Source organism: Nicotiana attenuata, unplaced genomic scaffold (genome assembly GCF_001879085.1).
Source record: "Nicotiana attenuata strain UT unplaced genomic scaffold, NIATTr2, whole genome shotgun sequence".
Lineage (NCBI taxonomy): Eukaryota > Viridiplantae > Streptophyta > Magnoliopsida > Solanales > Solanaceae > Nicotiana > Nicotiana attenuata.
Window position 1 is genome coordinate 405,183 of NW_017670632.1, and position 18,475 is coordinate 423,657.

The 18,475-nt window shown below is 33.5% G+C and overlaps 2 protein-coding genes across 2 annotated transcripts; both read right to left on the bottom strand.

The window, feature by feature from the left end:
* Positions 1–302: 302 nt before the first annotated feature.
* On the bottom strand, positions 303–2,663 carry LOC109241714 (CRIB domain-containing protein RIC4-like). Its single transcript, XM_019408481.1, has 3 exons — positions 2,375–2,663; positions 1,740–1,895; positions 303–1,079 (listed from the first exon to the last, which is right to left on the bottom strand). Exons 1-3 carry the CDS (start codon positions 2,505–2,507, stop codon positions 835–837), a joined length of 534 nt encoding a protein of 177 aa, XP_019264026.1. The 5' UTR covers positions 2,508–2,663; the 3' UTR covers positions 303–834.
* A 2,483-nt stretch (positions 2,664–5,146) lies between these two features.
* LOC109241716 (GDT1-like protein 3) lies at positions 5,147–11,434 on the bottom strand. The gene is made up of 9 exons (XM_019408482.1): positions 11,074–11,434; positions 10,905–10,973; positions 9,247–9,384; positions 8,855–8,953; positions 8,626–8,698; positions 8,155–8,243; positions 6,778–6,861; positions 6,126–6,185; positions 5,147–5,816 (listed from the first exon to the last, which is right to left on the bottom strand). The coding sequence occupies exons 1-9, from the start codon at positions 11,146–11,148 to the stop codon at positions 5,628–5,630; spliced, it is 876 nt and encodes a 291-aa protein (XP_019264027.1). The 5' UTR covers positions 11,149–11,434; the 3' UTR covers positions 5,147–5,627.
* Between the last annotated feature and the right edge of the window lie 7,041 nt (positions 11,435–18,475).

The following is an 18,475-nucleotide window of genomic DNA, read 5'->3' on the forward strand; positions in this document are numbered from 1 at the left end:
ACTCATATTCAGAACTCCATACACCAAAACCAATTTAGACCGTCGCGCTAGCCCAATAATATTTTTCAGCAGGCAATCAGGGTGTAACGACCTAACCTAAGTTGAGCCAAAAACTCGTGAAATTATTCACAAATTTTCAATTATTTATTTGATGAGCTGAATTCAACAACAACTAAACTTTGATAAATTATTATCGTTGAAATCTCGTTAGAAAACATATGATCTCCGAGGATATTATGATGGCTTCTTCCATCATACTTTCAGACATACATAAATCACCCAAATAATATTAACAATAATAATAACAACAACAAAATGAATTCATTTATTTTCACCGAAAGAAAAAGAAAGAGAATATACATTTGAATGTTTTTTCCCATACCGACAAACTATATAGGCAAGAAGCAATCATAGTACAATACTTTTGACAAGAGCCAAAATCCAGTATAGTTTGGCCTGAAAGACATAAAACAATAGGTCGAAAATGGATCTTATATGCATACACCATTCATTACTCAAACGTGCATAATAATTAATAATAATAATAATGAACTTATTCATTTTTAACTGAAGTAAAAAGGAAACAAATATACATTTGAACTTTTATCCCACACCCAACAAACTCTGTAGGCAAGTAATCCATCCAAGTACCACACTTTGACAAGAACCAATTAAAGGTAACATTGACACAAATTTTCCAACATTTAAGAATTACATTGATCCTTTTTTGATTGTGGGAAACGAGCCTATGGCGACATGCTTAACACATACAAGTCGAACGAAAAATGGTGTTTTCAGTGGTGGACGAGTGAAAAGCGGTAATTGATGAATTAATTAAGAGGAGCTAGCCATGGAAATGTGATTAGGGGAATGAGCCATGGCAAAAGGAGATAAAGGGAAATTAGAAGGGAAATGAGTGAGGAAATTATCATTAGGAGATTTAAGATGATCCCAATTTCTTGTTGAAAGAATAGAAGTAGAATCATCATCTATTCCAATGTGCGTTACATGCTTCACATCTGTTGGTAATCCTATTTCCATTCCCATCTCCTCTTCTTCTTCCATTTCTTCCTTATCCACTGGTAAAAAAATTATAAATAAATAAATATCTTAAATAAAAAATAGATGCATCTACCACCGTTCGTCAAAAATATACACAAATATATATAAGTAAGTAATATCTTTAAAGATGTGTGTGTGTGTTTCGCTCTCTTTATATGTATATATATAAAATAGATGGATATAGTCTAGGGGTGTACATGGATCGGGTTGGTTCAGTTTTTATCAAAACCAAACCAAACCAATTATATCGGTTTGGATTGGTTCGGTTTTGTCGGGTTTTTCGGGTTTTTTTTGTTACATGAATACAATTCTAATTTTACTTTGTTAAAGTTATAGATAAAGTTTTGATAAGTTAATATATGTTTAGTAAATATTGAAAAAATTGACAAACATATGATCTATTAAAATATTCTAATGGGAGAATTTTTTTTAATAATACATGATAGTTATTTTCTTAGTCGTCTAACAAATAGTTTTCTTTAAAAAACTAAGCGTATTCTCATTTAAATTTGCATTTTGATTAAATTATTTAATTTGATATAAACACATAGTACCGTATGAATAAATTAAACACAGTGCATGCATTAAACAGAAGGCAGCCAATTCCATCATAGGTATTATACTAATATTTGTTTTTTTTTTAAAGAAAAGTATACTAATATCCAAGGAGAACTTACCAAATAACTGAGACAAGTTCTTGAAATTTTTAAAAAGCCTCTGAAACTTGGGAAGGGCCATATGGCCTAATGTGTTCTTCAAATTTTCACCCTCCAAACTTTTGTCATCTTCATCTTCTTGATCTTGCTCTTCCTCCTTTCCTTCTTTTTGGCTTCCTGAATTATGACAAATGTTAAAAACCAAGATAATCCAAAACTTCACATATAAAATTATTAAGAAGGAGAACAAAAGTGGCAGCGCGAAAGCAGTCATTATTAATGCTTGCATTAGGATAGGCTGTCCACCCTTTGAGTGCGACCTTTCCACGTACTCTGCGTAAATACGGAATGTCTTGTGCATCGGACTATCCTTTTTAGAAGTGATGGGGTGGTGTAGTGGCGGAACTACATGTAATGAACGGTTTCAATTGAATCCCTTACGAAAAATTATATTCTTTAAATAACGCAAAATAATTTTTTTTTGTGGACATAAAGAAACTTTTAGTGTAGTGATAAAGATGATTAAAAAATTACTTTATATCACATGTTTAAATCCTAGAGCTAATATTTTTTTTCATTTTTTAAAAAAAATCATGTTAAAATTTCTGATTCCGCCACCGGATGAATATGTTTGAGAGAAAGAAAGAGAGACATACTTGTGGGAGTTAACTTGAGTTCAGGGGTTGTACTTTTATTAAGCTGATGATGATGACCAACTGCAACACTTGATTCAGAAATGCAACCCACAGAAAATGGAAGTAACACAAATCTTTCCATTCTATACCTCATTATTGTTGTATTCTAACAAACCTAGTAAAGAAAACACACACACACACACAAAAACTTGTCAAAATTTCTTTTTTCTTGAGAGTTTTTGGAAGAAGAAGATGGTTGGTGAAAGACAATAGTTTGTTATATAATGCTAGCTAGTTGCCTTTGTTATTAAGTCAGAATAATGGTACGTATTTAAAAGTTCATAACAAATATTTAGCTGGAAAAAAAAAAACTTAGGATGTCCAAATCAAACGTACACTATAAAGAAGAAATCCCAACTGTACATTCTTCATATTCTCTGTCTTTGTCTTTCTTTCTTTCTATATGTTAAAGATTAACTTCTATATATGATATCACAAGAAATTTTAACACTATCAAGTTATTTAAAAAATAATTATAAGTAATTTTTCATAATAAGCGAGATTATAATCTGAAAATAAAGTGAATAATCTGTTACAAATGGTTCTTAAAATGCACTGATAGTGAAATATACTTCGATATATTGCACTGTCAGTAAGGTTGTTAAGTTGAACTGAATATCCTTCATTTAAAAATTATATTGCATATATAAATATTTTATATATCGGTTAAAAATTACTTTTTATACACAATCAAACCTCTCTATAACAGCCTCATTTGTTCCGATATTTTTTGGTTGCTATAGTGAAGTATTGTTATAAAGGACATATATTATAACATAACATAAAAATTGGTTTCGAAAAAAACTTGGCTTTTATATTGAATGATTGTTATATAGAGATGATGTTATAGAAAGGTCTGATTATACATATATTAAACTTTGAATACTCTTAACGGAATTTCTGACTTTACCACTGTAGTGCATAATATTTTTTTTTTTATTATCTGTGTATATAACTTAAATCCTATATGTTGAGTGGTAGAAAGATGATGGGCTAAATGCATGGTGGGGTCTTCTTCTTTTTACTTGCCACACTTAGAGGAGAAGTCACCATTTGTTTTTGTTGGAAAGATCATACCAAACAGTGCTCTCCCATTGACAATAAACATATATAATCTAAGTTCTCTTTTCCTTTTCTTTCATTTCATTTTTAGTGGAATGTTCATATACTTAAATTGGACTCCACCTCTATGGAGTCTATTACAAGCAAATGTATGATATTAAGTGTAAAGGAATATTAAGTGTAACTAACTTTGGGTCCAAACTTCTTGCATTGAATTATTCCTTTATAGAATAAGATCTTTTCTTTGTACCTCGTGGATATTAATTATAACTTGTGTATAACTTGCAAATGTAGTAAACATTGCACTGTCCTTTTGTTAATGGTGGTCTCCAATCAATTGGCATATATTTTGATTATTTCACCGAATATCTGCTATTTTTCGGTAGTATAAGTGTCGATAACTGCAAAACTTAATATTATACATGTTAAATGGGGAACTCTATGAACAGTGGTGTACGTAAGAAATTTTGTCAGTGCCGACACTATTTGGAAAAGAATAACAAATAAATAGATTACTATAACGATAAGCGGTATCATTTTTATATTTTTATTTTTCTTATAACCTAACATATATATTTAATAAAAAAATTGACGGAGCGGTGTCACGTGACACCGCTGGGGTAAGGTGCCTACGCCCATGTGTATGAATTGAACTTAGAATTCTAGAACATGTTCTGCTTCGATTTTATGATTACCTTGCTATTGCTACTGCTTCTTTTCCATTGATTTTTTCAATTCTGTATTTCTTTCTCTAAACTGTTGTGACTATGTTTGTCTTGAACCGAGGGTCTATTGGAAACAACTTCTCTACGTGCACAAGATAGGGGTAAGGTCTGCATATATATTACTCTCCCTAGACCCCACTAGTAAGATTTCACTGGGTATGTTGTTGTCGTTAGAATTCTAGAACATCCTCAAAGTACAACTCTTTAGTTAAGACATACAAATCAGCATATATCCATAGAGTTGCACCCAAGATTAGCTAAGTACAAAATCAAACTTTATTTTTTGAAGAAATAAAACATTCCTAAAGGTCATGTCCTTACGAAATTTTCTTGATTGAGTTCTTTGATGTGGACATTTACCCAAGTTTAGGCATTGAAGTAGACAAATGCCTATATATTTGTGGGGACTGAAAAAACTAACAAACCTAACAAAAAGGCTACATTATTCTTTTAGCTGAAACTACATTAAATGTTTTGTCTTTCATTTTCCTTTCTAATATGAAACAAAGATAGGACACCTAACTTCTAGTCAGTCAAAATTATTTGAAATAATCATTAAAACAAAGAAAAGATCAATAAATTTAGTGTTCATTTTGGAGGAAGGTGGCTATCATGGGGAAAAGTATGTCCATGTATTATAATGCATGGGTTATTTATGCAATAAAATAATAATATAAAGATTACCATGTGGTTAATAATAATGTAGAGATTAGTTACTGTGCAGTGAATAATAATACATAGAGTACTGCGGGTAACTATTTTAGAGCCTTTTACCCCTCAAATAACCTTATCATTTATCAATATATTCCTTGTATTCTGCATTCTATCTCATATGGAAAAACTGCGCAACATAGCAAACATATGCATTGTATTTACCATTCTTAGCTATACGTTCAAAAAAGTCATAGCTATATTTGAATTTTATAGCGAATCCAACTGTAGTATTGAAACAAGAGATCAATTGTTTTGAACTGAAACAGGATAGCAACAACCTCCCATAGCTCAATTGGTTAGAGTGCCCGCTTAGTAAGCGGAGGTCTTGAGTTCGACTTTCAATGAGAGCATTCTCTTATTCAGTATTTCGCCTTGGTTGTATTTGTTGCGCGAAAGAATACAGTCAATACATGTTGTACTCATTTGCGCAACGAATACAGTTGACACAGGCGGAATACTCTAGTGTAGGAAGTCGTCTCAAATTTTTCATAATTCTTTCTACAACAATGTAAACATAGACCACTGCCCTTTTTCAGCAATGTTTCTGATTCATGTAAAACATTCTAAATACTCTTGCATTTACACAAAAAAATAAGGTAAAAATTGCTGCAGAACAAATAATTCATTTCCCTCTTAAGCCTATTGAAATAACCGAAAAATTGGATTCAGCAATGCCATTCCAGAAGAATTAAGATCGATTAATGAAGCTAAAATCATAGAGGTGGATAGAAATACGATGACAAGGAAAACCCGAGGAATAGAAGCCCTCCGACTGTAGCTACTGTTCGTTGTGAGATCTTCGATGCGAGCATGCTTCCACCTACCACTGCCACTGAAGTACATATAGTGTGTCCTATTATTGCCCCAACAGCAACACCGATTGCATTTTTATGTGTAGCTAGCTGCAGAATGAAGATCATAATCAATTTAACACGTCGCTTGAACTTAAATGACAGACATTAAGCTAATAAGCACGGTATGTTTCTGCAGTAGCTATATTCTTGCTCGAGCCAATGATTACTTTTACAGCTTCTACTTACCAGTAATCTTCTTTACTTCCCTATTATTATAAGCCAATAATTTCTTTACTTATTAACTATTTTAGAAAAATTGCTACAATTTGAAAACGAAGAGATTAATGAGCACGTGACAACAAAGGTAGCACCCAGCTTTTTGTGAGCCCCAATCAAAAGGAAGTAAGAATATCTTACAGCAATTGTAGCTATCTGGCTACGATCTCCCCACTCTGCGAGAAAAGTCAAGATAAAGGACTGCAGAGACGACAACAAATTAATGTTAGTTATTTCATAAATTTCATAGATTTTATTAATGAAGTAATAAACTGATATGGTCGGACCAACAAAATACAACATTTGACACGATTGCAGGAAGCAAAATAATGGGAAATTGGATAGAAATTAGAATGTGGGAATAGGTCATTTAAGTGGTAAACGGGGAAATGAAGTAAACTTGAAGAAGATATGTCAGCAATGCCGTTCCACATATTTGATGGAAGAAAACGTAATATTCTCCACGAAATTAAGAGGAAAACTGATTACTTAGATTCCCTCTTATCACAATTTTCCGGTTCACTCATTGAACGCACCCGTGAGGAAATTCCCTTTTCCTTGACTAATACAGCAACCAATGCATCTTGAAATTTATTTGCACTACTCATCCAAAAATAACCAAAGAAAAGGGCACAAAATTCACTCGTTAAAGAATTTAATACCCCATCCCTCGATGATTGCATATTTTAACCATTGTCGTGAAGTGTTCAACTCAAATTGAGTGAAATTAAAAAAAAAATAACAGACATTCCTTTGAATGGAATACATATTGAGCTCAAATGCACATAAATACCTCCAAAAATATGGGCGTGAACAATCTAGAAAAGAATCGCCTGACTGCTGCTTTGCTCTGTCCAGCTTCAAGTTTTTCTTCCACCTGAAATATTTAATATTCACCAAGGGATCAAATTTACCGGCAACTCTGGATAAAGAGAAAATCAGAAGTAGTAATGCAGAGCTTAAAGCAAGATTATATAACAAGGGAAAAGGGCCTGAGATATCCCTCTGCTTTGAAAAATAGTATTATATTGTCCCCCGTTATACTATCAGCACATTTAAGTCCCTGCCGTTAGAAAAGTTGCCACATTTACCCCTATTTTTAACGGAATTCCACACCAGCAATTAAAATTCCACCTGGAATGCCACGGTGGAAATTAATAGTTTTATCAATCATTTATCAAATTGCTCTGACCCTAATAGGGAATCTACGGTTGTCGTAAATGGTTACAACCGCAGACCACCGTATCCCCGACATCTTCCTTGTTGTGCGCTTCTGGAGAACTCCAAACTGGCTCATCTTCTCCACTCGTCTTCCTCTACACAGATTTGAAACCCCAAATCCCCCAATCTGAAATATTTGGCTGCTGCGTTACCCACACCCCCTCCTCCCAAAACGACAGGTTATTTTTTAGTATATTTCCTTTGTACACTCTGCTTCTGTTAATTTTAGTCAATTCCTATTGTTTCCTGCATTATTACCTTTAAATTTACAAAGATCTGCAAGGCTGTAACTCCAACTAGCAAATTCTTATTTGGGAATGAGTTGATTCTTTACTTCTTGCAGTTTAAGAAAGAAAACATACCAAGAATAAAAAAAATAGAACTGGGTCAATTGCAGAGGAGCTTTGTTGGATATATGGTCTCTTTGTTTCGTGAGCTATACCAGAAAAAGGAGGAATCTTTATATGGATTCTGCACTTTTTTTTCTTGTTTCTGTTGCATCTTTTCTTTGATTGAATGTTGTTTTGATTCAAAAGGAATTATTGGTAGGAGAAATCTCACTTTATGTAAAGAGAGGAGTGAGTTAAAAGAAGGGTAAGAAAATCAACGATGACAAAAAGAATTTCTTTTACTGACAACCTAATCGTCATTTTGCTCTCAAAAGAACTAAGAAAATAATCCTCTTTCTAATTTAATTCGGGTTACGGGTTATTAAGGGGTTTGAGTCGGTTACTTCCACCGTGGCATTCCAGGTGGAATTTTAATTGCTAGTGTGGAATTCCGTTAAAAATAGGGGTAAATGTGGCTACTTTTCTATCGGCAGGGACTTAAATGTGCTGATAGTATAACGGGGGACAATATAATACTATTTTTCAAAGTAGAGGGATAAATCAGACCCTTTTCCCATATAACAATATAAAACGTTTAAACAATAGAAAGGCGAACATACTTCCTCTATTTCCTTTTTCTGGGAAGCCTTGGAATCTGATGATCTCCATGCAATATAGAGCAGCCGGAGCCCGAAAAAGAGATAAAGAACTGCACAAAAATAGGAAAAACAGAGCTTTGTAACTATCTAGTCAAACGAAATAAGGATTGGAACGATAGAAACAGCTTTATCCCACAAAATATGGGGAAAATAGGCATGTCAAGAAGGAAAAACAGAAAAAATGTAGTAACTGCAACCCAATTAGAAATCACAATTTACATTGTTGTGCATAGAAAGAACGAATAGCTATTCACTAATTCAACTTTGCACAAAGGACGAATGGAAAATCTGGAGAAGCTGGAATAAGAACACTGGCAAAACAGGTTTAAAGCCGAGATATTAGAGACAGCTAAAATTCCAAAATCAACTAATGGTATCTCGTTGTTAAGTAAACCGAGACAATTACAGAACAACAATATGTAAAACACAAACCTGTAGCTGCGCTATTTGTATGCTTCCTTGATATCAAATTTGGCACTATCCTACCAAGTCCAGTAGAAAGTATCTAGTTATATGAAGAGGGGATCTAGAGTTAGTACTAACATATTTACACATGCTAAGAGCGAGAATTGTAAATGCAGGAGATATAATTGAACATATTGAAGAGGAAGAGATGATGCATGTGAACTAACAAAGATAGACAGGAAATTCAATTACTTACAGTCATAACAAACAAGGCACTGAGTGCACCAGATAAAACGATTGATTTGGGGTGACGCATTGCCATCAGTGCTGCTATTATAAATGTCTCATCACCAATCTAGCAGCATAGCCATCCATAAAACACTTATTAAATGAGAGTAAAGCAATATCTTGAGGACCGCACTGCCAAAATGAATAGTTCATTGAGAAACAGAGGTGTTCATTTAAAAGTAGCCACCAGCTGTTTTTAAGTTAAAACATTTCCAACAGATAACCTCATCATCAATACTAATATCGTACAAAACAGAGAGTCATAAATTAGTATACAGCTTCTGTCATGAAGAAAAGCAGGACTAACATACAAAAAACAGTAGTAGCAAAAGAATACAGTGGTGGAGTGGAGTTACTGACCTCGCTGACAAGGATCATCGACAAACTAGCAAAGAAGGCATCAAGAGTGCCAAGATTAGAGTCCAAGTCCAGACCAACATCAATAGAATCCGGATCATCACCCCTCACAACACCAGTCTTAAGTTTTTCGACTATAATCTGCCCAGTAAATAAATCCAAAACAAACTAATTAAGAAACACACGTGGCAGAAATACCAAGCACGATCGTTTAAGCTAGCGATGAGTATTATCTCCCTCATCCCCGTTCAACAAGTTCCTATTACTGGAGAAATACCAAAATGTGTAACCATTCAATTATTTTAAAACAATTTTACGAGTCTCAAGATCAAACTTCATTTTAGCTAAACAAATTAAAACGGGATATAATTACAATAAAACTAACTTTCCAACAACGGTTTTATTAGTTTTTTGAGCTGCTACTTATATAATACATAAGTCAAATTAACACATTAAACTCCCTAAGTAGTGTCACATTGAAATTTGACGTTCGGTTATCGGAAACCCATTGGTTTTCAAACCTTACATAACAGAAGGAACAATTTCCTGTTTGGAGTTCTTTCAATTCTTTATCTCAACACACTACAGATCAAAAACTTTTTAGCTGGAGCACGGTTCGTAACTCGGCGTATGATGAGCCTGCCCTCCATCCACTCCAGTTAAATACCAGACTTTTGTCAAGTGCAGAGTTCGAACTCGTGGTGTTCACCTAATCCATACATCACGCGCTGTGCTCTTACTACTAGACCAAAGCCCTAGGGACCACTACACATCATTTATCAGCAGAGTTATACCAAGGTATCAATTCAATCATATAACTCCCAGCCTATTTTGTAGTTTTTTTTTACCTGACTCAATGATACACAGACAACTAAATCATTGATTCCCAGTTACTTTAGAGTACAAAACTGCTGCTCAGACAAAAGCTTATTAAACTAAATTGGTACTCTCTCTGATAGATGCTCATGCAGTGCATATAATATGTCATTCTCCGCACCTGGTAAACATGCTTGCATCTAATCTTAGCTCCATCCGACATTGTACTCTGTAGCAAGACGAATATTCCACCGCTACACTTCTACTTCACTAAATATATAGGGTCTTTATAGGGGTATGTCTTTAGTTCTGTATGCATCATTTACATCGATTAAGATTTTACTGCAGTATTTGACACCAAGCTTCGGTAGATATGAAGAAAGGAACAAAAAATAATCACAAGATCTTCTATTCCACTCTCTGCGTAATCCTATAACATACTACTCCAGCACCAAAGGTTGAACTAATCTTAGTGTAGACTCAGTGGGTTCAGTACACTTTCAGTAGCGGAATTCCAAGCAGAGGCAGATCCACGATTTGAACTTTATGGGTTATGGATTCTAGAATGGCGACCTCAAGGCTAGCAACTAGGTTGTGAATTTCAATTTTTACATACCCCTGATTCCAAGCCCACTAATTCTAAATTTTGGATCCGCCTCTGCCCAGCACTATCATAAGTAGTTTGCAGCAAGGTAGAACAGTAAAAGTAAATAACTAAAGACAAACACAGACACTCACACACCAAGCTAATAATGTACACCTTTCAATGCATAAAAATTACACACATTCAGTAAATTTTCAAAATATCAAACAGCTAAAATTGCAAATTAAAAAAGTATACTCACTTTACTACGCCTACCCAGATCTTTGAACCGTCCACCTGACTCAACAATTTCAGTTTCATCCCCAGCATCCTAAGTAAATCCAAAACAATAAAAATTAAAAGGATATCATACATCATTTACACACCCAACAAAACAAGAAAAATGTTAAAGAACCGATTTTTAACACTACCTGAGCAAAAATCAGAGGGGTAGTAATGAGAAGCAGGAAGATCCATATATATTTTGGGTTTAAATGCAAACCCATTTTGTTTTTATTTCTGGGTAATTGAGTATAAAGCTCAGTTCTTGAAATTCTTCAAGAAAAAGAGCAAATGAGTGAAATCAAGGGGAGAAAATTTGAGGTTTTTATTGAAGGAAATGAAAATGGTGTTACAAGATCAAGTAGAGGGAATTGGGATTTGGGTTTAACGCGGAAGTTTTATTAATTATTACGAAGGAAAGAGAGAAGAAGGAGAGGAGAGATCTTGCGGACACAAGCAAAGCAAAGAGTGTAAATTGCGTTAAACACAAAATGTGAGTAAGTTTTTACCTGAAGAAAATTTTGATTAAAAAGTTATTTCTAATGTTTGGTTGACAAATTTTTCAACAAATAGAGGAAATAACTTCTCTCATTTGTTGATCGAAGTCATTTTCCTTATAATATTTCAAAATTTAAATTTACTTTATTCACCAAATATATAGACATTATTTTTATTCTTCAATCGCAAATTTCGTTAAAATACTTTTCGAATTGCATTCGTTATTGTAGCGCATGTATTGCCCGGGGCACAATGGGCGTGATGACTTTACGTCATCCTCATTTTCCTCCGGCTTGTCACAGACAGTATGTTCAGGGTTCCAAATTAAACGATGGCAACTAAACACGAGGGTTGCGCTCATTGGGGGACTTAACCCAACACCTTACGACACGAGCTAACAACAGCCATGCACCACCTGTGTCTGCGTTCCTGAAGGCGCCCCTCTCTTTCAAGAGGATTCACTGCATATCAAGCCCTAGTAAGGTTCTTTGATTTGCATCAAATTAAACCACAAGCTCCACCGAGCTTAGGAGTCAATTATGGAAAAGTCAAAACCTATTGTTTCTTTTCTAAAGCAATATTCTCCCTTCTAACGACAGGAGGAGGTTGCTCTGGTGGTCAGCAACCCCTCCCCTCCTCCTCCTATAACTCCGGGGGCTTGTGGGTTCGGGACATCTAAGGAACAATAGCTCCAACAAAGGACAATCTATCTATATAGAATAGGAGAAGCAAAGTCATATTATTGTGCCAAGTGTCAATACATAAATTAAACATGTGTCCAATTTTTGGACACACTTCCAACTAATTTGGAAGTTCAAAAATAATTTAAAATTATTTCAAATAAAAATTTAAATATGATAATGCAGTTGAACTTACATGCTAATGTGTTCTACGGTTTTAAATTTGTTAAAAGCAGTTCAAATTTTTTAAAACTTCTTTAATTGGTTTACACAAGTTTGTAGACACTGGGAGTCTTTAAAACTCCCACGTTTGATACGCTTTTTTGATCTTTAACTTTAAAAAATGAATTTGATTAAATTATTATATAAAAATTACAAATTACACATTTAAAAAGTATGTTTTTTACTCTTTAACTTTGAACCATGAAAACAGGACTTTTTTTAAAGAGTTTTATTTAATTTAAAATTTGAGATTTTTTTTAAATCAATTGATTTTACACATTTTAAAAAAATTAACCGATTCAAAATTATTTGGAAATAAAAGCTCCTTCGAAATTTTTGAACCATGAACGCCGTAAAATTTTTTCTTTAAGAAAAGAGCTTTAATTTAATTCAAAAATTCATATTTCTTTAATTTTAAAAAGTTATGTTGTTTACTCTTTAACTTTAACAAATGATTTAGTTTATTATTTAAAAAATAAAAAATTTCACATTTAAAACCCCTCATCCTCTACAAAACCTAAACTAAAAATAGCGTACAACCCCTCAACCATATGCACGAAACCACGATTTTTCCAACCAAATTGCACGATTGAATCACACGAAACCATATGGAACTGCTTCAAATGGACATTTCTCCAACCGATTCAAATCTTCATGTTGCTACCAAAAATTCAAGAAACATGCGGCTTGCAAAATATGGCTACTCAAAGTGATTTAGTTAATGATATAATAATTTCGCAATGCAATGAAAGTTGAAAGTTCGGATTGTTCGTCTGTGGAAAATACCAGATCGTTACAATTGAGATGCTACTTTCTTGATTGAATCAATTCTGCAAGATGAAAAGGTATTAAAAACTATTATTTTCTCATAATTCGTTTTGCTAACTCTATTTTTTGATTACATGGGTGTGTATTTACAAATCTGAATTTTTTGGTTAGCTCTTTGTGAACAACTAATTTCTGACCACACTCAAATTTTATACTATTTTAGTGTAAAAATATTCCTTTTAGGTCTAATCTTGATGTTTTAAACTTTTATTTTAATCTTAGTAGATTTTATTTGAAAAATAAATAATATTCACAATTTATTTGCAAGAGAAAAGAAAATTTACAAAAAAAAAAAAAGTATTTAGCTTCTTTTAATTAGAATTTTAATAAGTAAGTTATAATATCTTTTCTTAGTATATTTAAAGTACATGTAAATATTTAATTTTTCTATATTGTAAGAAATGTTGGTTAATATTCTTATCTATATATTTAATTTATTAAAAAAAAAAGGAAGTAAAGCTAACGTCAAAAGAGCCAAAAATCAAATTCTTTATTTTGTAAACTTTGTTAAAACTCCCCACTTTTCTCACACACACCTCACGTCCTTTCCCCCTCAAACTCCACGTTCTCCATTTCACTCACGATCATGTGCCCACACACACGATCTTGCACACACACATGATCTTGCACACACCTACCTATATATCTAATACATTACACAAACAAAGAGAGAAAAAGAACAAGAGGGGTTTCTGGAAAAGAAATAACAATAGAGGGTCGACCCTTCTTCTTCTACACCTTTTTCCTCTACCAAAAACTGCCATGGAACACCTAAAGTCTAGCTCTAGAAACACCATTAAAGCAGCCCTTTAGCTACCTCAAAAATACCATTTTAATAGCCATAAACCACCCTCATCGTGTAGTTGTGCCGAACAACCAAAAAATGCACCAAACAACCATGAAAACCAGTCCCGAAGCCAAGTAAACCTATTTCTGCTAGCTACTGCCCCATTGACATTTCGCCGGAGTTTCACCGTTTCCGACCAGCTCTCTTCCACCGTAAAAAGGCAGTATTTTCCATCTTCACTCACCGTCGATGCTCTTTAGAGTTGACAAAGTCCGACGAGGCCGTCGAGGTTCGATTGTGTTCGACGAGGTTCTATCGTTTTGAGGGATCAAGGTTAGAGTTTTCATATACCCAAGCAATATATATATATATATATATATAAGGTATTCTTTTTACTTGTCTACTGTTTTAACTGAATATTATGTGTTTATGTTAGTGTTTCCTATGGCCACCGTGTCCATCAATTTTTGTGCTTAAGTTTCTATTTATTTGACCCTTGGCTTATATTAATCACTTTTTCAAAACTATTAGTACTATTATTGATGTCATTATGTGATAAAAATGTTTAATTACTGTAAAACAAATGAGAAATACGTATGTCAAAAAGATTGTTTCTCATTAAGAACATTTGAGAGGAAAACCAACATGAGGTGTACTAATAAAAGATGGAATAACTTAATTAAGATGTGAGAGATGATTAGCTAATAGCTAGCAGTTTGAAAGATTTTTTTTTTATTAATATTATTTGATTCATTTTTATTTAATTTATTTTCTAAAAAAAGGAAGTAAAGCTAACGTCAAAAGAGCCAAAAATCAAATTCTTTATTTTGTAGACTTTGTTAATACTCCCCACTTTTCTCACACACACCTCACGTCCTTTCCCCCTCGAACTCCACGTTCTCCATTTCACTCACGATCGTGCGCGCGCACACACGATCTTGCACACACCTACCTATATATCCAATACACTACACAAACAAAGAGAGAAAAAGAACAAGAGGGGTTTCTGGAAAAGAAATAACAATAGAGGGTCGACCCTTCTTCTTCTACACCTTTTCCCTCTACCAAAAACTACCATGGAACACCTAAAGTCTAGCTCTAAAAACACCATTAAAGCAGCCCTTTAGCTACCTCAAAAATACCATTTTAATAGCCATAAACCACCCTCATCGTGTAGTTGTGCCGAACAACCAAAAAATGCACCAAACAACCATGAAAACCAGTCCCGAAGCCAAGTAAACCTATTTCTGCTAGCTACTGCCCATTGACATTTCGCCGGAGTTTCACCATCTCCAACCAGCTCTCTTCCACCGTAAAAAGGCAGTAGTTTCCATCTTCACTCACTGCCGATGCTCTTTAGAGTTGAGAAAGTCCGACGAGGCCGTCGAGGTTCGAGTGTGTCCGACGGGGTTCTATCGTTTTGAGGGATCAAGGTTAGAGTTTTCATATACCCAAGCAATATATATATAAGGTATTCTTTTTACTTGTCTACTGTTTTAACTGAATATTATGTGTTTATGTTAGTGTTTTCTATGGCCACTGCGTCCATCAATTTTTGTGCTTAAGTTTCTATTTATTTGACCCTTGGCTTATATTAATCACTTTTTCAAAACTATTAGTACTATTATTGATGTCATTATGTGATGAAAATGTTTAATTACTGTAAAACAAATGAGAAATACGTATATCAAAAAGATTGTTTCTCATTAAGAACATTTGAGAGGAAAACCAACATGAGGTGTACTAATAAGAGATGGAATAACTTAATTAAGATGTGAGAGATGATTAGCTAATAGCTAGCAGTTTGAAAGATTTTTTTTTTTATTAATATTATTTGATTCATTTTTGGTCATTCCATATCAGGTTAGGCGCAAAATAATTAATATGGAGAATACTACGTAAGCTAGGCATAGAAAACAGTTGTATAAAAGTATGCGTTCGCGCAACTTTGGGCGAAATAATCTTAATAATTGATAAAATGCTATTAATTGTGTACACGTTCGCGTGACACGAGTACGTTCTTTTAAAAATGAATATTCGCAAGAAATGTTTTAGGCGCGGTTTAATATATCATCGTGGTTGTGTACACGTTCGCGTGACATAATTATTATCTTTTTCCAAAATAAATTAAGGTATGCGTTCGCGCAACTTTGGCCAAGTTTTTATTAAATAACAAAGTGTTAGGAATTGTGGACACGTACACGTGACATGACTCTTGATGCACCAAACGAAATGAGTACACGTAATCGTGTATAATCAAGTAGTTAAAAGCAGTAAAAGAGGTAAATGCACATAGGTTCAAAAATAAGTAGTTAGACAACTTAATTAAGTCAGATATGATCAAAGCGACCGTGCTAAAACCACGGAACCCGGAAATGCCTAACACCTTCTCCCGGGTTAACAGAATTTCTTACCCGGATTTCTGTGTTCGCAGACCATAAATAAGAGTCAACCTTCCTCGATTCGTGATTCTAAATCGGTGACTTGGGACACCATAAATTATCCCAAGTGGCGACTCTGATCTTAAATAATAATCCCGTTTCGATTGTCACTTAAATTGGAAAAAACTCCCTTACCCCCTTTTGGGGTGTAGTAAAAGGAGGTGTGACACTCTTCATATATTTTTTAATTTCGATGTGCATATTCATGGGATAACCAGTTGCAAAAAACTGTATTTAAGTTGCAGATTTCCGTTAAATTGCATGTTTTAAGTATTTTTTGAACTCACTTATTTTTTTATATTTGTTAGGATCCCGACTTCAATACTATTCAAGGCGTAGATGAAGCGATCGAATGCGAGGTAAATACATCGCTTACTTTAATTTGTCCTTACGATGACACTTATTTTACTTACATATGGATAGCTATAGTTGATAATAAGATGTATTTAGGTAATGGCTAATTGTGGTAAGGCTAGCTTATTGGGTATGGTTTTGGTACTACATTTGTAACTAGATACTAAAATCTTGGAGCACTCATGTTCTTATCCCTGGTTGGAGCCTCCAGAATGAATTAAGTTAGATCTCCAAAAGTTACTGGATTCCCGAGAACCCATATACCATACTCTAGATCTGCCTTTGCATATAATATGAAAATATAACATGATTCAAAATGAATAAGAATAATTTATGACTAAATGAATCTAAAAAGATCTTTATTTAATAATTTTCTAAATTCATTTGTTATTTATCCATAATCCTCATTTCAATCTTCAGTCTCTTCTTACGTGTAACTCGTGATGAAAATCATAAAGTGGTTTATTTGTAAATAAATGTTTATTTAGAAACAATCTCATATAAGATATTAATTCATCTCGAATTATAATTATGATAAAAGAAAGAATCGTATGATAAAAAAGAACTAAAGTCACACTAATGGATTGCGTTATTTCAAAACTTAAGAAACTGCCGATTCAAGCGTTATTTTTGGGTGTTTAATCACTAACTTGGTTAACAATTACTTTTAGTTCCAAATATCATAAAATTAATTTGTACTAACATCAATCATAATTTATAGAATAAAACATTTGAGTTTTGTTCATCACATCTAGCGTTTTTCTTCCTAAAATGAAGTTATGTGCGAGAATTTCAAATTTTAAATTATCTAATCGAACCACAGAGGAATGTGTATTATACTAGATGACGACATATGATCTCGAGCGTCTATGCAATATATTATTATCAAGAATATGGAAGAAATGTTATGCATAAATATTCCAAGCGTACTTTTAAAGGCAAAAATAACAAGCAAGGACACTTTTAATTGATACAACAATGGAGAGGACTTTGGTCTTTCACATGATTAATGCTACATATACATCTATTTTTATTATATCTCTCACTGTTCATCCCTTTTGAATTAAATCCGCACATCGCGCGGGTACGTATACTAGTAAAAATAAAAACTCCTTCTATCTATTTTTAATGGAATTATAGAACTTTCTTCCGAAGTTGCGGAATTAACGAGCCTGATCAATAGAATCCATCATTTTTTCTATTCTTTTATTATTATTATTAATCTTCAATATAGGAGTATATTTTTTTGTAAAATATATTTTATGACTTTCTGTTATACTTGACACACTCATAATGCTTTAGTAATAGTTTGAAACAATGAATTTGGGCACATTCATTTCAGTCTTTTAAAAATGACCCTTTAGGTCCAAAATCATAATTCATTCTGTTGCTGGCTGCTGTCTCAAAAGTCAACAGTTACAAAGAGGCCTTTGTCCCATGTATTAATTGCACATCACTTCTGAGAGTATATTTCCACTAATATGGATTTGAACCTTATTGGTTCGTGACTGTAATTTTTTTAAGTTACTATTTGTACATATTTATTGGTGTTCTTAATACAAATATAGAGTTTGAATAAAAGCTATTGGATTCCGCCGAATCGGCAACCAACACCTTGGCTCTGCCCCTGACCAGAAGGACAGAAAGGTTCAGCGGTTTATTTTGACAAAAAGAAGCTAATGCAAATCAAGCCTTTTAAATTATTTACGGAATAAATTACTTAAATGACCATTCGACTATT

What these genes read in the sequence shown, in the direction of transcription:
- LOC109241716 (XM_019408482.1), bottom strand. Translation starts at nt 11,148, where the DNA reads ATGGGTTTGCATTTAAACCCAAAATATATATGGATCTTCCTGCTTCTC. An exon ending in ATCTGGGTAGGCGTAGTAAA is followed by an intron (nt 9,385 to 10,904) that starts GTGAGTATACTT and finishes TTTACTGGGCAG; the next exon opens with ATTATAGTCGAAAAACTTAA. An exon ending in GCCAGATAGCTACAATTGCT is followed by an intron (nt 5,817 to 6,125) that starts GTAAGATATTCT and finishes TTCATTCTGCAG; the next exon opens with CTAGCTACACATAAAAATGC.
- LOC109241714 (XM_019408481.1), bottom strand. Translation starts at nt 2,507, where the DNA reads ATGAGGTATAGAATGGAAAGATTTGTGTTACTTCCATTTTCTGTGGGT. An exon ending in ACTCAAGTTAACTCCCACAA is followed by an intron (nt 1,896 to 2,374) that starts GTATGTCTCTCT and finishes GTCATAATTCAG; the next exon opens with GAAGCCAAAAAGAAGGAAAG. An exon ending in GAACTTGTCTCAGTTATTTG is followed by an intron (nt 1,080 to 1,739) that starts GTAAGTTCTCCT and finishes TTTTTTTACCAG; the next exon opens with TGGATAAGGAAGAAATGGAA.